Source organism: Trichomycterus rosablanca, chromosome 3, assembly GCF_030014385.1.
Source record: "Trichomycterus rosablanca isolate fTriRos1 chromosome 3, fTriRos1.hap1, whole genome shotgun sequence".
NCBI lineage: Eukaryota > Metazoa > Chordata > Actinopteri > Siluriformes > Trichomycteridae > Trichomycterus > Trichomycterus rosablanca.
This window is the reverse complement of record NC_085990.1, coordinates 23,356,645-23,377,717: the sequence shown is the minus strand read 5'-3', so window position 1 is coordinate 23,377,717 and position 21,073 is coordinate 23,356,645. Positions and strand designations below refer to the sequence as shown.

At 35.7% G+C, this 21,073-nt stretch overlaps 1 protein-coding gene and 1 long non-coding RNA gene across 4 annotated transcripts; one reads left to right on the top strand and one right to left on the bottom strand.

The window, feature by feature from the left end:
• Positions 1-489: 489 nt before the first annotated feature.
• On the top strand, positions 490-10,329 carry LOC134309785 (uncharacterized). The gene is made up of 3 exons (XR_010011217.1): positions 490-708; positions 2,071-2,131; positions 9,579-10,329. It is a non-coding gene; the product is annotated as an uncharacterized LOC134309785 (long non-coding RNA).
• Positions 1,572-20,372, bottom strand: ube2v2 (ubiquitin-conjugating enzyme E2 variant 2). 3 transcript variants are annotated; one of them, XM_062991096.1, is made up of 4 exons: positions 20,356-20,372; positions 5,956-6,104; positions 3,852-3,977; positions 1,572-2,370 (listed from the first exon to the last, which is right to left on the bottom strand). In XM_062991096.1, the coding sequence occupies exons 2-4, from the start codon at positions 5,998-6,000 to the stop codon at positions 2,224-2,226; spliced, it is 318 nt and encodes a 105-aa protein (XP_062847166.1). In that variant the 5' UTR covers positions 6,001-6,104; positions 20,356-20,372; the 3' UTR covers positions 1,572-2,223. The 3 variants fall into 3 exon arrangements, with proteins under 3 accessions (XP_062847166.1, XP_062847164.1, XP_062847165.1); XM_062991094.1 differs by lacking the exon at positions 20,356-20,372 and adding an exon at positions 11,934-11,978; XM_062991095.1 differs by lacking the exon at positions 20,356-20,372 and adding an exon at positions 7,390-7,554.
• Between the last annotated feature and the right edge of the window lie 701 nt (positions 20,373-21,073).

Here is a 21,073-nt window from a genome sequence, read left to right as displayed (position 1 = left end):
AGAATTTTGTGATGTCTTAGTGTATTACTGTACTCTTACTGTAAGGCTTTTAATCTGTAATTTAGTTCTAGTAAGTAGCAAATGTCATTACGGTTAGGGTTTTAAATTTTTTATGATTTATTACTGTACTCATATTTATAGTGTGTAGTTTGCATATTCTTTCCGTGTCTGCATGGGTTTCCTCTGTCCAGATCATGCAGATGGTAGTGAATAACTGGATTGGAACTTGCTGTGGTGTTTTGCTGTTGTAACCTACTCAGCTCTGTTAAATGTTTTGAGATTTTCTCCTAACAAAGTTTGTGAAGAGTGTAAAAAATTATTTGAATTACACCTGTGACCTCCTGTCAACAAGGCGTTTTTTCACTTAGTAGACGCTTTTCATTCATTTATTGTCTATTTAACCATCGCATTCTCTTTGGTCAGGGTCATGGTGAGTCTGATTCGTTGGGTAAAAGGCAGCAAACACTGCAGACGCCCACATTCACACTTTTAGTAGCTACAATTGACCTGACTGCGTGTCTTTGGACTAGTGGGAGGAAACAAGAGTACCTGGAGAAAACCCACGTGGGCACAGGGAGAACATGCAAACCCCACTCAAAACGGACCGTGAATCAAATCCAGGACATTCTTGTTGTGAATCGACAGTGCTATCTATTGTGCCAACGTGCTACACTCGGCAATTTCTCACAGCCAGGCTGGCATATGCTAGTAAGTAGCAAATGTCATTACAGTTAGGGTTTTAAATTTTGTATGATTTATTACTGTACTCATACTCATAGTGTGTAAGACTATGCTAATGTCATAGCGTATTTATTTACTTTAAAATAAATAAATAAGAGACATTAACTAATACCCATGATCCAAACCATGATTTTTATGATATTAAAGTGTAGGTTTGCTAAATATGGCCATGGCATTGCAAAAAATTACGGGGCCAACATTTTTGCAAGTTGATAGTATACTGGAATGGGGCCAGTATAGAGAAAGAAAATAGTTTGTGTTCCATAGTCCATGGTTTATTATCCTAAACATACCCCATTTCAAAAACTCAAAAGAACCAGAATTATAAACCTTATAAACAAAAAGGGACTAAAAGGCTTCAAGGTTCAATAAACTGGAGAGCATTGAGTCCTACTGTTTGCCTTTGTGTGACAGGTTAAAATTGTAAAGATCCATACCAATATGAAAACCACCTCTTTTTAATACTGAATGATCAGATTATTATAACAGCTTATAAACAAGTAACAACTATGTTTAGCTATGCATTATTACAGTTTTTCCAGAAGACAATTAGGCAGATAATTGATTTACTAAAATTTAGCAAGGGTTTGCTAAATGTTACATGGGCTAATCACAGCTGATGACATCACACTTATTGCAGTTGGAATAGCAAGGGGAATGATGGTTATATCTAATTGGACAAGAGCAATGCGAAGAAACACATCCAGTCTTGTAAGCAAACTGGAGAAAAACATTCCTGCAGTTACTTATCATACAGCAATCCAAACATAACAATAAGCTATGTGCAAGGGTATAGAGCTCATACAAAAAATAAAGAAATCTGGACCCAATGATGTTAAAGGTTTTAATGTACCCGACGTTTTCTAGGAGTTAAATGCATGGTTTAATTTAGAACAGAGCATCTGTTACATGTCAGAAAAAAACGCGCTAAAATAAACATTGTCTCGAGAGAAAAAAAAGCCACTCTTTTCTCATTGTGACACTACTAGTAAACAACAGGCACATTTTAGTATTGTTTTCATTAAGTCAGTGAGGGGTTTCAATAAAACAGATACATTTATGTATAACAATTACTCATATTTCCTCCAATCTAACAGTAAGTTTACTTAATCATGCTGTCATGTACATATCTTTAAGTTTTATTTTGGTGCCAGGTCATTTCTTTCCAAAACCTTGCCTTCCTGCCATACCATTTGTGCCTACAAAAATATTTGTTTTAAAAATGTAAAGCTTATGGTCAACATAACGTTACTGGAGGATTTGTGTACTCAATTAAAAAAAAATTACAGTGTGTCACTTTCTAGGCCGTCTGTTCTTCTGTTTTTACAGGAAGATTAACTATGTCTTATATCCAATCCAGGACTTGCAGTGATATCTGTTCATGTGTGGAGTAAGTAAATTGTATTTTTTCCATCTCTGATGACTTGACATTTCTAGGAGGGTAAGGTTTTAAGACAGATGGTCAAAAACAATCATTTATAATTAATTGCTGTATGTCTGTCCTTCGGGCGGTTGAGGAAGCTTCATATTCTCTTTGGACATCATTAGACGTCGTAGCTCCTGAAGAACAACTTTAATACTATATGAATTTTGCCATTTTGCTAGAATGGGTATGCTACGCGCATCCACCTAAAACAAACAAACAAAAAAAGAGTATTAGAAAGGCTTCACAACAAATGCTCTGTGGAGAAAATGCAAATGTTTATTTGTACAAAAAGCTAATGTAGCTTTGTATGTTACATTTGTTACAACATAAATATCTGGGTGGAAATCACGTTTAGCAGCTCCAAAAACAATTGGTTCTAGATGACATTTAGATGACATCAGATGTAAACTCTAAAAGTAGTTTAATTTTTTTTAACATTAAACAGCAGGAAAACAGGAAAAGTTACAAAGTGACTTTTACTGACAAGTTTGTTAAACTCTCAGGGATACGTTGGTAAAGTTTAATTGCATAATTATACAAACAACAAAAAGATGTTAAAAAGTTGTTTTAGTAATTAAAAAATGTGTAGCGCCCCCAGGGGCTAATGTCTTTCATGCTACAAGTGCTATTAGAGGGCTCATAATTAGAGAAGTGTTTCAAGTTTGTGAAGACTGGCCAGTTCTTCTGTGGTCAAATACTTCCTGCAATCTGATTGGTCAGTGGCAGTTATGTCTTTTATGATGTCAAGAGCATACACTCTGAAGGAGAACATGACACCAGCCAAACTTCAATCAGACAATCTTTGTTTGCGTATTATTATCTTGCATGTTATAGCGCCATGCAGCACTGCAGTTACATCATAATTTTTGCTATACACCGACTAGGCATAAAATTATGAGCACTGACAGGTGAAGTGAATAACACTGATTATCTCTTAATCATGGCACCTGTTAGTGGGTGGGATATATTAGGCAGCAAGTGAACATTTTATCCTCAAAGTTGATGTGTTAGAAGGAGGAAAAATGGGCAAGCATAAGGATTTGAGCAAGTTTGACAAGGGTCAAATTGTGATGGCTAGACGACTGGGTCAGAGCATTTCCAAAACTGCAGCTCTTGTGGGGTGTTCCCGGTCTGCGGTGGTCAGTATCCATCATAAGTGGTCCAAGGAAGGAACAGTGGTAAACCGGTGACAGGGTCATGGGCGGCCAAGGCTCATTGATGCTCGTGGGATGCGAAGGCTGGCCCGCTTGGTCCGATCCAACAGACGAGCTACTGTAGCTCAAATTGCTGAAGAAGTTAATGCTGGTTCTGATAAAAAGGTGTCTGATCGGTGTAAGCTTCAAACCTCCTATGGTATAACTCCAATGTTTCAGTTAGAGAAGTGTATGTGTGCTTTATGCTTGGCATTGCTTTACACAAATTTCAATTGCTATTTGGCAACAACACTAGAAATTTCAACTTTTTTTATAATAGTTCAAGTTCTTGGGGTTCCTTTGTAACATATTTGTATGATCAGCTTAAAGTTAAACAATTCTGTCTCTGTCTTGTACAGAGTAGGAGATTTAATTTAATATTTAATTTAATCAAAGAATAAAGAAAAAAGGAGAATAATCCTAACAAAAACAATAGTACTGTTGGTGCATGGACTTCTAACAAGGGATCTAATAATATAAAAGCTACTTACCATGCCATTGGAATTATTAATTCCGTTCATGCTAATTTTTGTAACAAATCTAACAGTCGGTGGTACTTCAGGATACTTAGGTCCACACTCAACTTTCAGGCTGTATATTCTGTTTTCATAATTAGTCTGGAAAAAAAGAAAACCATGATGTATAATCTTTTGGACCTCCACAAGGATTAAAAAAAAAAAAAAAAAAAAAAAAAAAAAAAAAAAAAAAAAAAAGAGCCCCACATGCAAATGTGGTTATTTGTTGTCAAACTCTGATGTGTAAATAAACATTTTATTTAAATACGCAAAAACAATGTTTGAGTTGTTCAAGCATATTATTAAAGTCATCATCTGAAGCAAGCAAGAGGGTATTAAAAGCAGCACATAATCGCCCCTTTTTAAAGAGATTCTAATACAGATGCAAAACAAAATCACTGGAAAGGGTTACAAAGCCATTGCTAAGGTTCTGGGACTCCAGTGAGCAACAGTTGATAGCTTTTATCCACCACAGGAGAAAACGTAGTAAACAGTAGTAAACCTTGCCAGAAGTGGCCGGTCTATCAATATTTCACTAAGAACACATCAACAACTCATCCAAGAGGTCACAAAGGAGGCCAGATGAACAGCTAAATCACTGAAGACCTCACCTACTTCAGTTTAGGTCAGTGTATAAGAGAAAACACTGGATAAATAACATTCATGAGAATGTTGCAATGCACAAACCACTGTTGATCAAAAAGAACGCAATGGCTCATCTCACATTTGCCACATTTGTCTGGGGCTGCTTTGCTTCAGCTGGACAACTTGTTATAACTGATAGAATAATAAATTCTGCTTAATCCTGAGGGAGAATCTCTGCCATCAGTTTGTGATCAAAAGCTTAAATTATAAAGCAGGACAATGATCCGAAGCACACAAGAAAGTCCACCTCTAAATGGCTTAAAAAAAAAAAAAAAAAAAAAAAAAAAAAAAAAAAAAAAAAAAGGTTTTGGATTGGCCAGCTCAAAGTTCTTCCTGTAGCAAGAATGTAAATGAGCAGTTCATGCTTGAAAACCCTCCGATGTAGCAAAATTAAAACAATTCTACAAATAAAAGTGGGCCAAAAATTCATCCACAGTGATGTAAAAGACTGATCAAAAGTAATCAAATGTTTGTTTGCAGTTGTTACTGCCAAAGGTGGCAACCAGTCATTAGGTTTTATGAGATGAGGGGCAAATGCATATTCACTGCATCAGACTACAAAAGGTCAAATAACCGATTTTGATCCAAATTTAATTTTAAATGCAGATGGGGAAAGTCTGATACATCCCTGTGACATACTCTACAGTACCTAATTTAATGATGGTCCTCGGAGAACATAAGAAAATAATCAATTCTTGAGGGAATATTGTAATGTGCAGAATAAAAAACAAATCTAATTCCAGTTTCCACCACAAATGATGGCACCCTGTGTTTTAGATGCCATCAAATCAAATATTTTCTTAAAGAAGGCTGTAATGCTTCCTGATGGAGGCATAGATATTTAAAAGTATAACTACCTCATGTTCAAGTTTACCCATAAGCTTGCTCAAAAATTCAGTTCTTGTCTTATATTAAATTTTAGATCACTCATAGCGTGATACTATGTACCCTTCAACATCCGTGTCGCCTTTTTCCCCTGGCAAAGCCTCCCCTGTGGATATGTCAATCTCTTTTTCAGTTTCTTGCTCTTTGATGCTTCTGAACCCCAACCTTGTTTTTCTTTTTGTATCCCCACTCATTTTTCTATGAGATTAAGTCCAATTTGAAAAAGAAAGTCCCTTGAATTTCTAGGATTTATTTGGCCAATACTGGAGCTGTAACTTATTTTTCCACACTTTGTCTCTGGCTGCCAAAAGTCCAATCATTTGTAATTAACCTCTAATTTCAATGTCTTTAAGCTTGCAAAAGATAAAATGAGCTCATTTCAGCATTTCAGAAAATATGTAAAGTTAAAGAAAGGCACATTATGTTAATAAAGTGAAAGCCAAACAATAATTAATTCACTTTGTGTTCAAAAGATATATCTAACAGTCACTTTAACTGTTGTTAGGTGCTTCCTAGTTAAATGTGAGTAGCATCTAAAAGTAAAACATACTCGCGCAGGTCCAATGATCATTCCAGTCCATCGCGTTAAGGTCATGTCCTCATCGTCTTCCAGTCCCCAGCTCACTGTGCCATCACCAACACCCTTCTGACCTTCTTCCAGTTCTTCCAACAAACGAAAATTGCGTGGAACTTTAACTCCTGCAATAACAAAGGCGGGACAAACTAAACTCAAAATTGTCATGGAATGGAAAAATTAAATATTAATTTAACTATTTTTTATACTAGACATGAACACTGGAACTTTTATGGCTCGTTGCTTAAAATTGAAAAATAAGCCAAATTAGGTGTGTAGAACAGAATGTTACAAATATATAGGCAACAGTATTCACTAATGGCAGTGACCTGCAGGATAACATACCCGGCCACTGCAAAAATATTCTAAAAGTTTAAAATGTTTGTTTGGCCTGAAGTCCAATCCTTAATCCTTTGGACTTAATCCAATGAATCCAATCAAGCATCTCTGCGATATGCTGGACAAACAAATCCAATCCATGGAGACCCAACCCTGCCCATCACAAGACTTACAGAACCAGCAGCTATGTCTGGTGCCAGATACCACAGGACACCTTCAGAGGTTTTGTTGAGTGTTTCATAGTATATCCTAGCATGGGTAGACAGTGTTTCCAATGAGAAGCAGTAATAAAAAGTAATACAAATTAGAGCTAAAATCCAGCCAGCTTAATAAGATGTTTCAATCAGCAAACAACCAAACACCAATGTCAAGCATTACTCAATCATTATTCAAAACCATTTACTTGGCATAATGTAGATACTCGTATCTACAGATACCTGTTAAGCAGATAGCTGTTAACAACCGAATAAGCATCCAAGAAAGCACACCGAGTAAAAACCTGTTGGGTAATTCAAAAATGAGTCCACATGATAAATCTATTAAAAACAATAAATTGTAAGGATTGTCTACAAGGTGTTCAGCACAAATTACAAAATCATTCTCATTTTATCAGGCTGCATATACATCAATTGGGAGATACTGCTTTAGCTGGCAAATTAAAGGACTTGATCTCAAATCACACAATTTACTATGTAGTGTTCTCAAAGTAGTTACTTCACTATTAGCAGATAGCAAATCTAGCACACCATTTAATAGACAATGTGGTTTTTGGAACACAACAGGTTGTGTCAGCACTGATCCTTTTCTTAGGAAAGGAATAATAAATACTCAACCAAAATAAAAAAATCCAGCTGAAAATTGTTAGTGTTGTTATATTTAAAAATGTTGATTGTATAAAGTATTAAATACAACCATATTTTGTTTTAACACATTTTTTTAACTATTGTGTAATACTGAGCTAATTAACAAATAATTTGTAAGAGAGTTTGGTTGGTGCAGCGGTAAAACAAGCTATTCCACTAGTGAGCTAGCGGGTTTGAATCTTAGCTCTGCTATGGGTCGGGTGCCTACACGCATGACGCTAAATTCTGCCACAGTCATGATTGGCCAACATCTGCCGGATGGAAAGGCCGTCTGCTGGCTGGTCGCATAGAGACAAGGAATTACGAAGAGCAGTGCATCCTTCAGGTAAACAGAAGCGACTGGCAGCTGCACCCATGTTGGAGGGGGGAGTGCAATAGGTACGACACTCCCCAGTCAGAGTAGATGTCTGCAGCGTTGGAGGAAAGATATAAGGGTAATTGAAATTGACTAAATTGGAAGAAAAAGGAAAAAATAGAATAAAAACACAATTTGTAAAAATTTTTTACTTACCTTTATCAAGGAAGTCACTGATTTATGAAACTGACTGTATGCCGACATAAACATGTATAGTGTGACCAGTGTTGGCCACTTTCATTTGTGCAGTGGGTCTAACATTACTACAAAAAACTGTGATTTTTACTAAAGCTGAGTAAAGACTTGACCAGTTTAAGCAACCAGCCACCTGGGTGACAAAAAATACATATCCACACAAATGTGCTTTTATTTTTGCAAACTGCACCTAGCCTTATCATAAGAGACGTTGCTATTTGTCAAGAAAAATTTACTCAAGTAGCAATCATGGTTTAAATTTACTAAAGGTTTATTTTTGTTAAAGCTCTTGAGTAGAAAAAGCTACATAACGATAGCAACATTCATGTAAGTTGGTCAGGTATTCCACAAATTAAATCTTTGACAATACAAGTAAAAATCTTTAGACAGGCTCTAAAAATAATGTACCCTGGTAATGCCTGAACTTGTCCTGCAATAACTTGTCATGTTTGGGGAATAAATGGTTGAGCACAATAATCCAAAGAACACTATACACAATACGTTTGGGAATTTAAAGAAGAATTTAATGTCCTCAGGCAAAAAAATAAATCTTAAGAAAATAAATAATGTATATTTGCCAAAAGAAGTTAATGCATTTAATAAACAATTCCAACAACATGTTGCTTATCCAAAAAGTTTGGGTAAAATCCTATACAGAATGAACACAGAAAACAATCTACAAATTAGCAGACCAGATATAACCTTACATAAATCCCACTCAGGTGTGACAGAGACAGTTTAAACATCACCAAGCTTAAAAATCATATATCCTCCAATACAAATAAGATAGTTTGTCGGGAGGTGGTTAAACACACTGGGTAAGGCGATGCTTATTAATATCGAACACAAATGTCCTAAAAGGTTATGCTTCTATATGCTACAGTGTGTGTGTGTGTGTGTATATGGGTGAAAGACGAGACGTAACTTTTTAGTGTCCCCACTTGATAAATATTATAAAATGATATTAATATAAGTGGATATACCTTCAATCTACTCCATTTGTACATGTTTACTGAAACTTATTTTTACAGAAAATGTATGATTTTTGAAAAAATAACCGTTGAAACCCCCAAAATGTCATTCAGTGCAACTGTCCTCCTACCTCTTCAAGGAATAAAACATTAAGAAAAAACTAATTAATCTTAAGTAAAACTTAAAATTTACTGCTTTGGCATAATTGTACAAATGTCATGTGTGACATATTAAATGATATTCCATCAGATGTGTTTTTTAATATTAATAGTATTCAAGACACTTTCAGTCCCCATTTTCCCATTCTTTAGTTGTCATTCAGTACGTTAATAAAGACCCTTATTTTGAAATGTGATCAAGTTACTGCAGTAATGTGACCAATTATAACAACAAAGGAAGACACCTGGGGACCCTTCAGCACACATACAAGATCAATGCATTTCAACATTATTTGATAAAAATGTCTTTTTACTGACATAGTACATTAAAGAACAAAACTGAGTGTCATTCATTATAACACAGAAAACGTAATATTGCGGTTACTTTAGTAAACAAACAAGGTTATTAACATTTAAATGTGAATATGTGTAGAAATGTCTTTGAGCTAAGGTCAATGTTAACTTTGGCTAACCACTGGGATAACTGTAAAATGTGCTAAAGTAAAATATCTGTCATTCAGTACAACAACAGTCATTCAGTGCAACAGAATTTCGCCGTTGCACTAAATTGACAATGACATTGTTATACTGACTTTTTAATATTTTAAAATTATTTTTAAATATTAAAACCACTTTATACCATTCTAGGCTTCCTTAATAAGAGCAGTAATTACAATGAATATTAATAATTATGTTTTTCTTTCTTATCTGTTAAAGAGAGATCAGCTAGATACAGACAGAAATTGAAGGAAAATCCTGTTCACAGGAAGGAAAAACTAGCAAAGAGAAGAGAAATGTGATTGTAATGTCTATAAATGAATCTTATGTAAATAAGATGAATAAAGTGAGCAAAGTACATGTAAGATGTAGGATAGGTATGGGAAGAGCTACATCTTAAACAGGAGTAAATGAAGAAAACAGGTTTAAGACAAATGTGATGCTGTTTTGCAAATGTCATGTGTATTATATGTATAATATCATGTGTTTGAAAGGATTGATGAATTATTTTATAATTTATTACATATTCTATGCAACCTACTTTGTCTTACATTGCATGATTCTAATTAGGGATTCTAATTAATAATGATTCTAATTATTAATTCTAATTAATTCTAATTTAATTAAGTTTAACAACAAAAGACTGGAAAACATTTGTTCAGTTCATGAAATAAAATGTGACTTCAAATGATTTTCACTGCTGAATGAATTTAGATTTACTGCAGCAACTTTTTCACGTTACGACACAAATTCCACACATCCACACTGTTCTGGTGCCTTACAAGTTGTTATGATGGCTTCATTAGCTATGTTTTAATATTAAAATGCTTTATGAATATATTGAAATGCTTTAACAGCAACCATTTTTTCATGCTATGACTGAGGACTTCAAATGATCTCATGTTACATCACTTTTACGAACGTTTCTTGTTTTATTTCAGAATAAAGATTAAGTTTTTTATTGCCTTAATTTTTTCGTGATGTAGTAATATCATAACACATACTTGCCACTGGTGTGGCATATTTTCATTCTACTACTGCTACTTTAATCAATAGAGAACTAAAAACCAAATTAAGTCATGAATATTCTGATGTAACAGGATACTTTGGAGTATGTCATTCATTGCAACATAAAAGCATCATACAGTGCAACAAAAACATTTGCTTAAAATAGCTGTAACAATTCATTATTATATTTTTTTAATGTGAATGCAAGAGAATCCAGGCCTGCTTCATAGAAAATGGAGTTTGATTGGGTTTTAAATAGAATAGAATGTGTAGCAAAAACGTCTTGTATACAAATAAACAAAATTCCAAGACGCATTAGAGTACAAACAATGCACAGAAAATTCTAAACAGAGTAAGTACAGTTTCTTCTGAGGTTTTAAATCTTTTGTAAGAGATATACTAAACTTATAAATTTGAAATGGCTAAGATTGTTCCTTATGTGTGTATTTTTTCATAAAGTAGTTGTTGCACTGAATGACATTTTTGTGCCCTTGTTTGTCAACAACACTAAAAATATTAAATAAGCAAAATGCTGAGGAAAAAAAATACATATTTACATAGGTGACAATATTAAATGAAAAAACTATACAATTTAACCAGTTTATTTTTTTGGTACTTGGAACACCCTATCCGTCTTTAACCCATATATATATATATATATATATATATATATATATATAAATAAGACCAATGTTTAAAATATGCACGGAATGTCATCATGCTAGTTTGGTTAAGATGCTCACTAGTGGAGTCTAAATAAAAAGTGCTTTGAAGGTTTCACTTCCTCAAATTTTGATAGAATTTAGATAAACAAGCTACCTTTAAGCAAGCCTAAATGTTAATCTTGGGAAAAAAAAGATTGAAACTAGGTTGTTATATAATTGAAACATACGTAAATTTAAGCAGAAGAATTAAGCATTTTAATGAGAAAACACAAGTATCAAACATCGCTACGAAGCAGTTTCAGCATGATCAGAGCTCGCTGACTAGATTTAACAACAGACAACCTGGCGCATTTACAGCTGCAGCTGGTTAGATCACATTTTAATAAAAGTAGGCTCAAGACACAGCACTAAATAATGCGTTATTGAATAAACACCTGACATTTGACATGGATATGTGCAATAACACTGCTTTAGCATGCAGCGCGCAGTGATGCTAACCAGCTAGCTATGTGCCACCCGCCCAATACTTAGCTAAGGCGTTAGCCAGTAAGCTAGCATGCCTTTTCCAATCATTTGGTTTGCATTCTTTTAATGAGCATTGTTAATATACACTAAGCTGTAAGTACACACGCTCACACAAACAATGTTTTGTTTTAACACACAGCAACTAAGTAATGGAGCTATAATTAACCCAATGTTAACCCTGCTAACAGCGCTAAATCTTACAGTAGTGCTGAGTTCAGTCTACACACTAACTATAGAAACTCAGCAAACACAATCCACTAATAATGTGCTACTGGAAAGACAGTGTAAGTAAAAAACAAACAACTGCAGATTTCTTAAGCGGATCTCGAAAAGCACGCAAACAATTGGTTACAATTTTATATATCAGAAGACAAACCTGAGGAGGCAGCCATCTTCTTAGCCAAATCCAGAAGCGCACGATATCATGACGTAAGGTCACTGGACTAATACGTCAGCACCACTGCATTAAGGCACCAAGTGAAATTATAAATATTTGTTAATTTAATTAATGTAAAGACTCTGGTTAGATAAGTGCAGCATGAAAACAGTGTAAACATTGTTTTATCCGTTTGTTGGATAAAAACCTGAAGAACTACAAAAGTACTTAAACTCGACATGAATTTAATTCAACAAATTTAGCAGAAGAAATAACTCACATCAACACTTGGAGGTGCAGACAAATAATCAATGAGTTTGTTAAATAACTACCTGGTGGCCCAGACGCCCCTCCCTTGATACTTGCCGGCGCCACAATATTTATTGATGCATTTGTCAAATATTAAAACCTCTATGCCATACACATTGCCATGGTGCCATCAATAACATTAAATTACCGCCCCCTCTTCGTACCAAGTGTCCTCTGTTTTGAAAAAGTAAAAGTGCCCAACCGTACATGTACATGTTTTTTAATCTTTAGTAACTGCTTTATACTGATACATAATACATGATAGTGATGTGAAAATACTGGGTGCAAGGTGTAAATATTTAAATCACACATTGACTGTGTGTTGTTAATGCAGTTATGATCAGGTATAAAAGGTGCAGCAAGGGCCTAGACTTGTATGTTCAATGCATTTAGGGCCACTGTTAAAAAATAAAAAAACAGCACACTTTAAGAATACAGTCATAATATTTCAAGAATAAGGTTGTAACAGATTACTGCTTTAAAGCTGCATTACTACTAGGAAAGTAGCACTATTATGGTCAAAGGGTGTGCAAAAGGAAGATAGCAACTTTATGTTCAAAATGTTAAGGATTTGGTAAAGTTGTACTTTAAGAATATAAGAAATACTTCATCTCTTGGCACATCAGCACCAGATTGTTTTTCATATCGCTAAGTGGCTTTATTTGAAAGACTTTAAAAGGACTTGAAGCAACCTTTGTCAGTGCTTCACTAAACTCGCAGCTCCCTACAATTAGCTTAATATATCCAAAAACTATCACAACATTTTTTTTAAGTGGCCCAATTTATGGCTTTGACTTTTATTTAATTGTAGACAGTATGGACCCAATATATTTCATGTTTTCTCAGGTAAACTTCATTTCATTTGTTTATATACAGGGCATTAATTCCTTGTTGCTGACAACAGTCTGAAAGGTCCTCTTCATCTTTGGTCTGGAGCACCAAAAAAGTTGGAAGAAATGCCTCTGAGACCAGAGAACCACTTGAGCACAAGGTAAACATAGAGTATGGCTTCTTTTTGCACAGTAAAGTTTTAAGTTGCATTTGTGAATGTAACTTTAGCAAACCTTGGTACAAAGTAATCCCCCTGCCCATCTAGTTATATCTTCATGCAGTGCCATGAAATTTCCCCAGATTTGTTGAATCATTTAATATTATGTGTATTGTAGAGGGGAAAATGAGCAAATCTGTTTTTAGACATTTCAATTTTCTCACATCTTTGCTCCTTAAAGACAGAATTGTCTGGATACTGCTTTGTACCAATTCCTGATTACATCTCCTGTTTGAACACCATAAATTGCCCACATTCCAACCGTTTTCGGTTTGCAGAAATGAATGTACTGTATATTAGCAACTGAAATGAAGTTCACCAGAATTCTTTTTCCATACTGTACCAACTTTTTTTTGCCAAAGACAAAAAGGACTAAACAGAATGCTATCAGCAAAGTACAAATGGCAACATCTGTCACAGTATGGGTGTTAAGGTACAGTTGACAAGGAGACCTATATTGGCATTTTAAACACATACTGCCAGCAAGTGACAGCAGTGTTTTGCCAGGAAGTTTATGGTAATTTAAGCAGGACAGTCAGGTTTCCATCTGCATTATATATGTATATATATATATACAGTGATGTTCAAAAAAATAGCAGTCCAACACCATTAGCCTGATAAATCACTGTTTTTAGTAAAAATGCTATTTCTACATAGCAAAAAATTTACTTGATAGTGTAGTAGAGTAATGAACACAAAACAAACCCAACAATTAGGACATGCTTGCCGCTCATTCTGAGTAATCGAAGCATTGACTGAAAGGGGCTTGTTCAAAATAATAGCAGTGAGGAGTTCAATTGGTGGTCATTCATTCTGCAAAAGAACGGGTGTCAATTGTGGCCCTTATTTAAGGTAGGAGGGGGGCAAATGTTGCACAGGTTGGTCATAGCACATTTCCTTCTGAAATACTGGGTAAAATGGGTTGTTCCAGACATTGTTCTGATGAACAGCGTACTTTGTTTAAAAAGTTGATTGTAGAGGGAAAAACATACAGAGAAGTGCAGCAAATTATTGGTTGCTCAGCTAAAATGATCTCAAATGCCTTGAAGTGACAACTAAAATCTGAAAGATGCAGAAGGAAGCGTGGAACTACTGTTCGAATGGATTGAAGAATAGCCAAAATGGCAAATACTCAGCCAATGATCACCTCCAGAAAGATCAAGGAACATCTGAAGTTACCAGTGAGTACAGAAGATGATTAAGTGAAACCAATTTACAAGCAAGAACTCCTTGCAAAGTTCCAAGGAACACATTGACCGGTCCAAAGAGAATTTTGTGGACTGGTGAAAGCAAAATTGTTCTTTTTAGGTCTAGTGGCCGTAGACAGTATGTCAGACGACCCCCGAGCACTGAATTCAAGCCAAAGTACACTGTGAAGACAGTAAAGCATGGTGGTACAAAATGATGATATGGGGATGTTTCTCATACCATGGTGTTACACCTATTTATCACATACGAGGGATCATGGATCAGTTTAAATATATCAGAATACTTGAGCAGATCATGTTGCCCTATGTCGAAGAAGAAATGTCCTTAAAATGGGTGTTTCAACATGGCAATGACCCAAAACATCTTGGTTACAGACAAACAAGATTGAGGTAATAGAGTGGCCAGCACAATCCCCTGACTTCAATCCCACAGAGAACTTGTGGGCTGATATCTGAAACACGTTTTTTTGAGGCAAAACCCAAAAATGCAGAAGAACTGTGGAATGTAGTCTGATCATCCTGGACTGGAATACCTGTTCAGAGGTGCCAGAAGTTGGTCGACTCCATGCAACACAGATCTCGGAAACAATTGTTATGCCACAAAATATTAGTTCAGTAATTTAAAGTAAAGTGAAACCTTAAACATTTTCAGTTCATAGATAATTTTTTTGAGTTTTTAAAGAAAAATGCTGGCACTGCTATTTTTTTTGAACATACTAATATTCATTTTTCTTAATTTTCTGTAAAGGATGAACACAAACTGGCTAAATTTTGTTAATGTTTTGATTTAGAATTAAAATTATAGTATTTTCAGTGCATTTGCATTTATGGAAATAAAAGTTATTATAATGAATTTGTGCTTTATTCGCTTTTTTAAAATCACCGCTATTTTTTTGAACACTACTGTATATATACTGTATATATATATATATATATTATTTTTATTTATATACAGTGCCTTGCAAAAGTATTCAGCCCCCTTGAACTTTTCAACCTTTTGCCACATTTCAGGCTTTAAACATAACGATATGAAATTGTAATTTTTTGTGAAGAATCAACAACAAGTGGGACACAATCGTGAAGTGGAACGAAATTTATTGGATATTTTAAACTTTTTTTAGAAATAAAAAACTGAAAAGTGGGGCGTGCAATATTATTCAGCCCCCTTGCGTTAATACTTTGTAGCGCCACCTTTTGCTGCGATTACAGCTGCAAGTCGCTTGGGGTATGTCTCTATCAGTTTTGCACATCGAGAGACAGAAATTTTTGCCCATTCTTCCTTGCAAAACAGCTCGAGCTCAGTGAGGTTGGATGGAGAGCGTTTGTGAACAGCAGTTTTCAGCTCTTTCCACAGATTCTCGATGGGATTCAGGTCTGGACTTTGACTTGGCCATTCTAACACCTGGATACGTTTATTTGTGAACCATTCCATTGTAGATTTTGCTTTATGTTTTGGATCATTGTCTTGTTGGAAGATAAATCTCCATTCCAGTCTCAGGTCTTTTGCAGACTGCAACAGGTTTTCTTCCAGAATGGTCCTGTATTTGGCTCCATCCATCTTCCCATCAATTTTAACCATCTTCCCTGTCCCTGCTGAAGAAAAGCAGGCCCAAACCATGATGCTGCCACCACCATGTTTGACAGTGGGGATGGTGTGTTCAGGGTGATGAGCTGTGTTGCTTTTACGCCAAACATAACGTTTTGCATTGTGGCCAAAAAGTTCGATTTTGGTTTCATCTGACCAGAGCACCTTCTTCCACATGTTTGGTGTGTCTCCCAGGTGACTTTTTATAGATATCTTTGAGAAATGGCTTTCTTCTTGCCACTCTTCCATAAAGGCCAGATTTGTGCAGTGTACGACTGATTGTTATCCTATGGACAGATTCTCCCACCTCAGCTGTAGATCTCTGCAGTTCATTCAGAGTGATCATGGACCTCTTGGCTGCATCTCTGGTCAGTCTTCTCCTTGTTTGAGCTGAAAGTTTAGAGGGACGGCCGGGTCTTGGTAGATTTGCAGTGGTCTGATACTCCTTCCATTTCAATATGATCGCTTGCACAGTGCTCCTTGAGATGTTTAAAGCTTGGGAAATCTTTTTGTATCCAAATCCGGCTTTAAACTTCTCCCCAACAGTATCTCGGACCTGCCTGGTGTGTTCCTTGGTCTTCATGATGCTCTTTGCGCTTTAAACAGAACTCTGAGACTGTCACAGAGCAGGTGCATTTATACGGAGACTTGATTACACACAGGTGGATTCTATTTATCACCATCAGTCATTTAGGTCAACTTTGGATCATTCAGAGATCCTCACTGAACTTCTGGAGTGAGTTTGCTGCACTGAAAGTAAAGGGGCTGAATAATATTGCACGCCCCACTTTTTAGTTTTTTATTTCTAAAAAAAGTTTAAAATATCCAATAAATTTCGTTCTACTTCACGATTGTGTCCCACTTGTTGATTCTTCACAAAAAATTACAATTTCATATCGTTATGTTTGAAGCCTGAAATGTGGCAAAAGGTTGAAAAGTTCAAGGGGGCTGAATACTTTTGCAAGGCACTGTATATATATATATATATATATATATATATATATATACTGTATATACTGTGTATGTGTATATATATATATACAGTGTATCACAAAAGTGAGTACACCCCTCACATTTCTGCAGATATTTAAGTATATCTTTTCATGGGACAACACTGACAAAATGACACTTTGACACAATGAAAAGTAATCTGTGTGCAGCTTATATAACAGTGTAAATTTATTCTTCCCTCAAAATAACTCAATATACAGCCATTAATGTCTAAACCACCGGCAACAAAAGTGAGTACACCCCTTAGTGAAAGTTCCTGAAGTGTCAATATTTTGTGTGGCCACCATTATTTCCCAGAACTGCCTTAACTCTCCTGGGCATGGAGTTTACCAGAGCTTCACAGGTTGCCACTGGAATGCTTTTCCACTCCTCCATGACGACATCACGGAGCTGGCGGATATTCGAGACTTTGCGCTCCTCCACCTTCCGCTTGAGGATGCCCCAAAGATGTTCTATTGGGTTTAGGTCTGGAGACATGCTTGGCCAGTCCATCACCTTTACCCTCAGCCTCTTCAATAAAGCAGTGGTCGTCTTAGAGGTGTGTTTGGGGTCATTATCATGCTGGAACACTGCCCTGCGACCCAGTTTCTGGAGGGAGGGGATCATGCTCTGCTTCAGTATTTCACAGTACATATTGGAGTTCATGTGTCCCTCAATGAAATGTAACTCCCCAACACCTGCTGCACTCATGCAGCCCCAGACCATGGCATTCCCACCACCATGCTTGACTGTAGGCATGACACACTTATCTTTGTACTCCTCACCTGATTGCCGCCACACATGCTTGAGACCATCTAAACCAAACAAATTAATCTTGGTCTCATCAGACCATAGGACATGGTTCCAGTAATCCATGTCCTTTGTTGACATGTCTTCAGCAAACTGTTTGCGGGCTTTCTTGTGTAGAGACTTCAGAAGAGGCTTCCTTCTGGGGTGACAGCCATGCAGACCAATTTGATGTAGTGTGCGGCGTATGGTCTGAGCACTGACAGGCTGACCCCCCACCTTTTCAATCTCTGCAGCAATGCTGACAGCACTCCTGCGCCTATCTTTCAAAGACAGCAGTTGGATGTGAGGCTGAGCACGTGCACTCAGCTTCTTTGGACGACCAACGCGAGGTCTGTTCTGAGTGGACCCTGCTCTTTTAAAACGCTGGATGATCTTGGCCACTGTGCTGCAGCTCAGTTTCAGGGTGTTGGCAATCTTCTTGTAGCCTTGGCCATCTTCATGTAGCGCAACAATTCGTCTTTTAAGATCCTCAGAGAGTTCTTTGCCATGAGGTGCCATGTTGGAACTTTCAGTGACCAGTATGAGAGAGTGTGAGAGCTGTACTACTAAATTGAACACACCTGCTCCCTATGCACACCTGAGACCTAGTAACACTAACAAATCACATGACATTTTGGAGGGAAAATGACAAGCAGTGCTCAATTTGGACATTTAGGGGTGTAGTCTCTTAGGGGTGTACTCACTTTTGTTGCCGGTGGTTTAGACATTAATGGCTGTATATTGGGTTATTTTAAGGGAAGAATAAATTTACACTGTTATATAAGCTGCACACAGACTACTTTTCATTGTGTCAAAGTGTCATTTTGTCAGTGTTGTCCCATGAAAAGATATACTTAAATATCTGCAGAAATGTGAGGGGTGTACTCACTTTTGTGATACACTGTATATATATAAAATGCAGATGGAAACCTGACTGTCCTGCTTAATATATATATATATATATATATATATATATATATATATATATATATATATATATATATATATATCACTGATTCTTGAGATAAGGGACAAAATGAATTTTATTTCATCAATTTAAAAATAACAATTCTACATCATTTGAAAGTGATATATAAATAGACAAAGGTTTTAACTAATTAACTGTGAAAGGGAACAGGTTTTTCCTAATAAAATTTTTATCAAAATTGACATTATTTCACTTCATAACTTGATTAATGTCAACTCCGTCAGACACACAAAAAAGTATGCTATTTTAATTTGATCAGTACTACATGAGTGTAAAGACCTCAAGTATCTAATTACGGTGTTCTGTAACAGAGTTAAGTAATAAAATGAATTGTATACACTTTTGTTCAAATTTCACACTAATTTGAAAATCCCATTGTGAAATTCCTAAATTTTGTATATTTATTGTTAATATTAAACATATACAATCAAAGTTTTTAAGCAAAAAAGACACCATGGCATGTAGTTCTGCTGGTGTTTTAATATATAAACACAATTAACTGAACAAAGTGACATATTTCTTTGAAAAAAAAGACAAAAACCTTAATCTGCTGATGTTCACAAGCAACTGACGGTGTTGACCAATAACTAATGGAGATGAAAACTTATAAAGTATTTTACTAACAACTGAGATCAGACTAGTTTTGAAATAAAACCCTCAAGGAAATTGGAAGATAAACCACCCAAAACAGCTTTCAACAGGATCTCCAGGCATACACTAGGAGACTAGGATATACCTGGCATCCAGTGACTGAGAACTCTGAATGTCTATCTTTGGCATAAATTAATTGAACTGGAAAACATGTGTCTTGGGCTCACTTATAAGTTTCTTCTCATATAGATGGTGCAGCTCAGAGAGATTCCCAATGAGCAAGTTCAGCTTCACATTGAAGTGGATCCCACTAGCTGTTTCTTTTTGAACTCGCTCCCATTGCTTCCATTCAACAGTGATTTCACCTTTCTCTGGTGCCAGAATAGTGTGTTTGTTTTAAGCACCGTAAACAGGTGTGAAAAAGGAAGGCTTCACTTGCTGAAGAGCAACAAACTAACTGAAAACTGTTTTGTTATCTTCTTCATTTTTTCTTTCAAAATATGTATTTCCCTTGAATGCCTTTTCCTTGTTTTAATTTTCTCCCTTTCATTTGAAAGAGCACGTCTGGTCATAGTTGGCTTTTCAGTCTGCTGGTCTAGTGGACTATCTGGGGGTGTGTCTACTTGCTGCAGTGCATTCTGCATAGCCCCGACATAAGACCTGACGGAGTTGATGTCTGACGGAACTGACAAAATGAGATATTTTTCCATTTTAACCATGTCTTGTACTCTGGAGCCATTTTGGTTTTACTTTAATTCCCAGCTGCCTCCATAATCTAAACTAAAATGATTTTGTTTATTCTACAGTTCTTAGCTAAGATTATCATAATGTTAAGATGGTGTTGACATGATAAAGCTGTGACTGCAGTGGTATTAACATTGTTAGTTTAATATATTAGAAAATTGAAAACTTACAAGACCACAATCACTACTGTTACATCCACCAAGAACAGGAAATGGAAAGAGGACCTCAGAGTCATAGCTGACCATGACCTTGCCTAATTTATTCTGAATTATAAAAACATCTTATGGAGTTGACTGAAAGTGAGGACACAACTTTAATAGGCAATTATTAATGGAAAATATAATATAAGGTTCACTTTATGCGTTATGTGATATCTTATTAAATCATTCCTTTCATTTGATATGTATATTTATGCATTTTTATCATTTTTAATCACTTTTTTTGTCACTTTGACATTATGACCTCATGCTGAGGACAGGTGAAGTTACATGTACTTTCCAAGTACAGAGCCTGCATTTTAACAAATTGTAATGAAATTATTTAAAAATATATCAAATTAATTTAATGAGCATACACAGATCCTTCATATTTAACTTTTAAAGGATTTTTATTATTTATAATTTCTTCATTTTTAACAACAAGAATACTTTTTAATGTAGGACATGTTTTGTCCCTTATCTCAAGAATCAGTGATATATATATATATATATATATATATATATATATATATATATATACAGTGTATCACAAAAGTGAGTACACCCCTCACATTTCTGCAGATATTTAAGTATATCTTTTCATGGGACAACACTGACAAAATGACACTTTGACACAATGAAAAGTAGTCTGTGTGCAGCTTATATAACAGTGTACATTTATTCTTCCCTC

Bases quoted from the DNA above. Each gene is read 5' to 3' on its own strand.
- ube2v2 (XM_062991094.1), bottom strand. The intron at 3,978-5,955 runs GTATGTTTTACT...CTTTTTTTCCAG, and splicing joins TGATCATTGGACCTGCGCGA to ACTAATTATGAAAACAGAAT. The intron at 2,371-3,851 runs GTAAGTAGCTTT...TGTTTGTTTTAG, and splicing joins TTAATAATTCCAATGGCATG to GTGGATGCGCGTAGCATACC.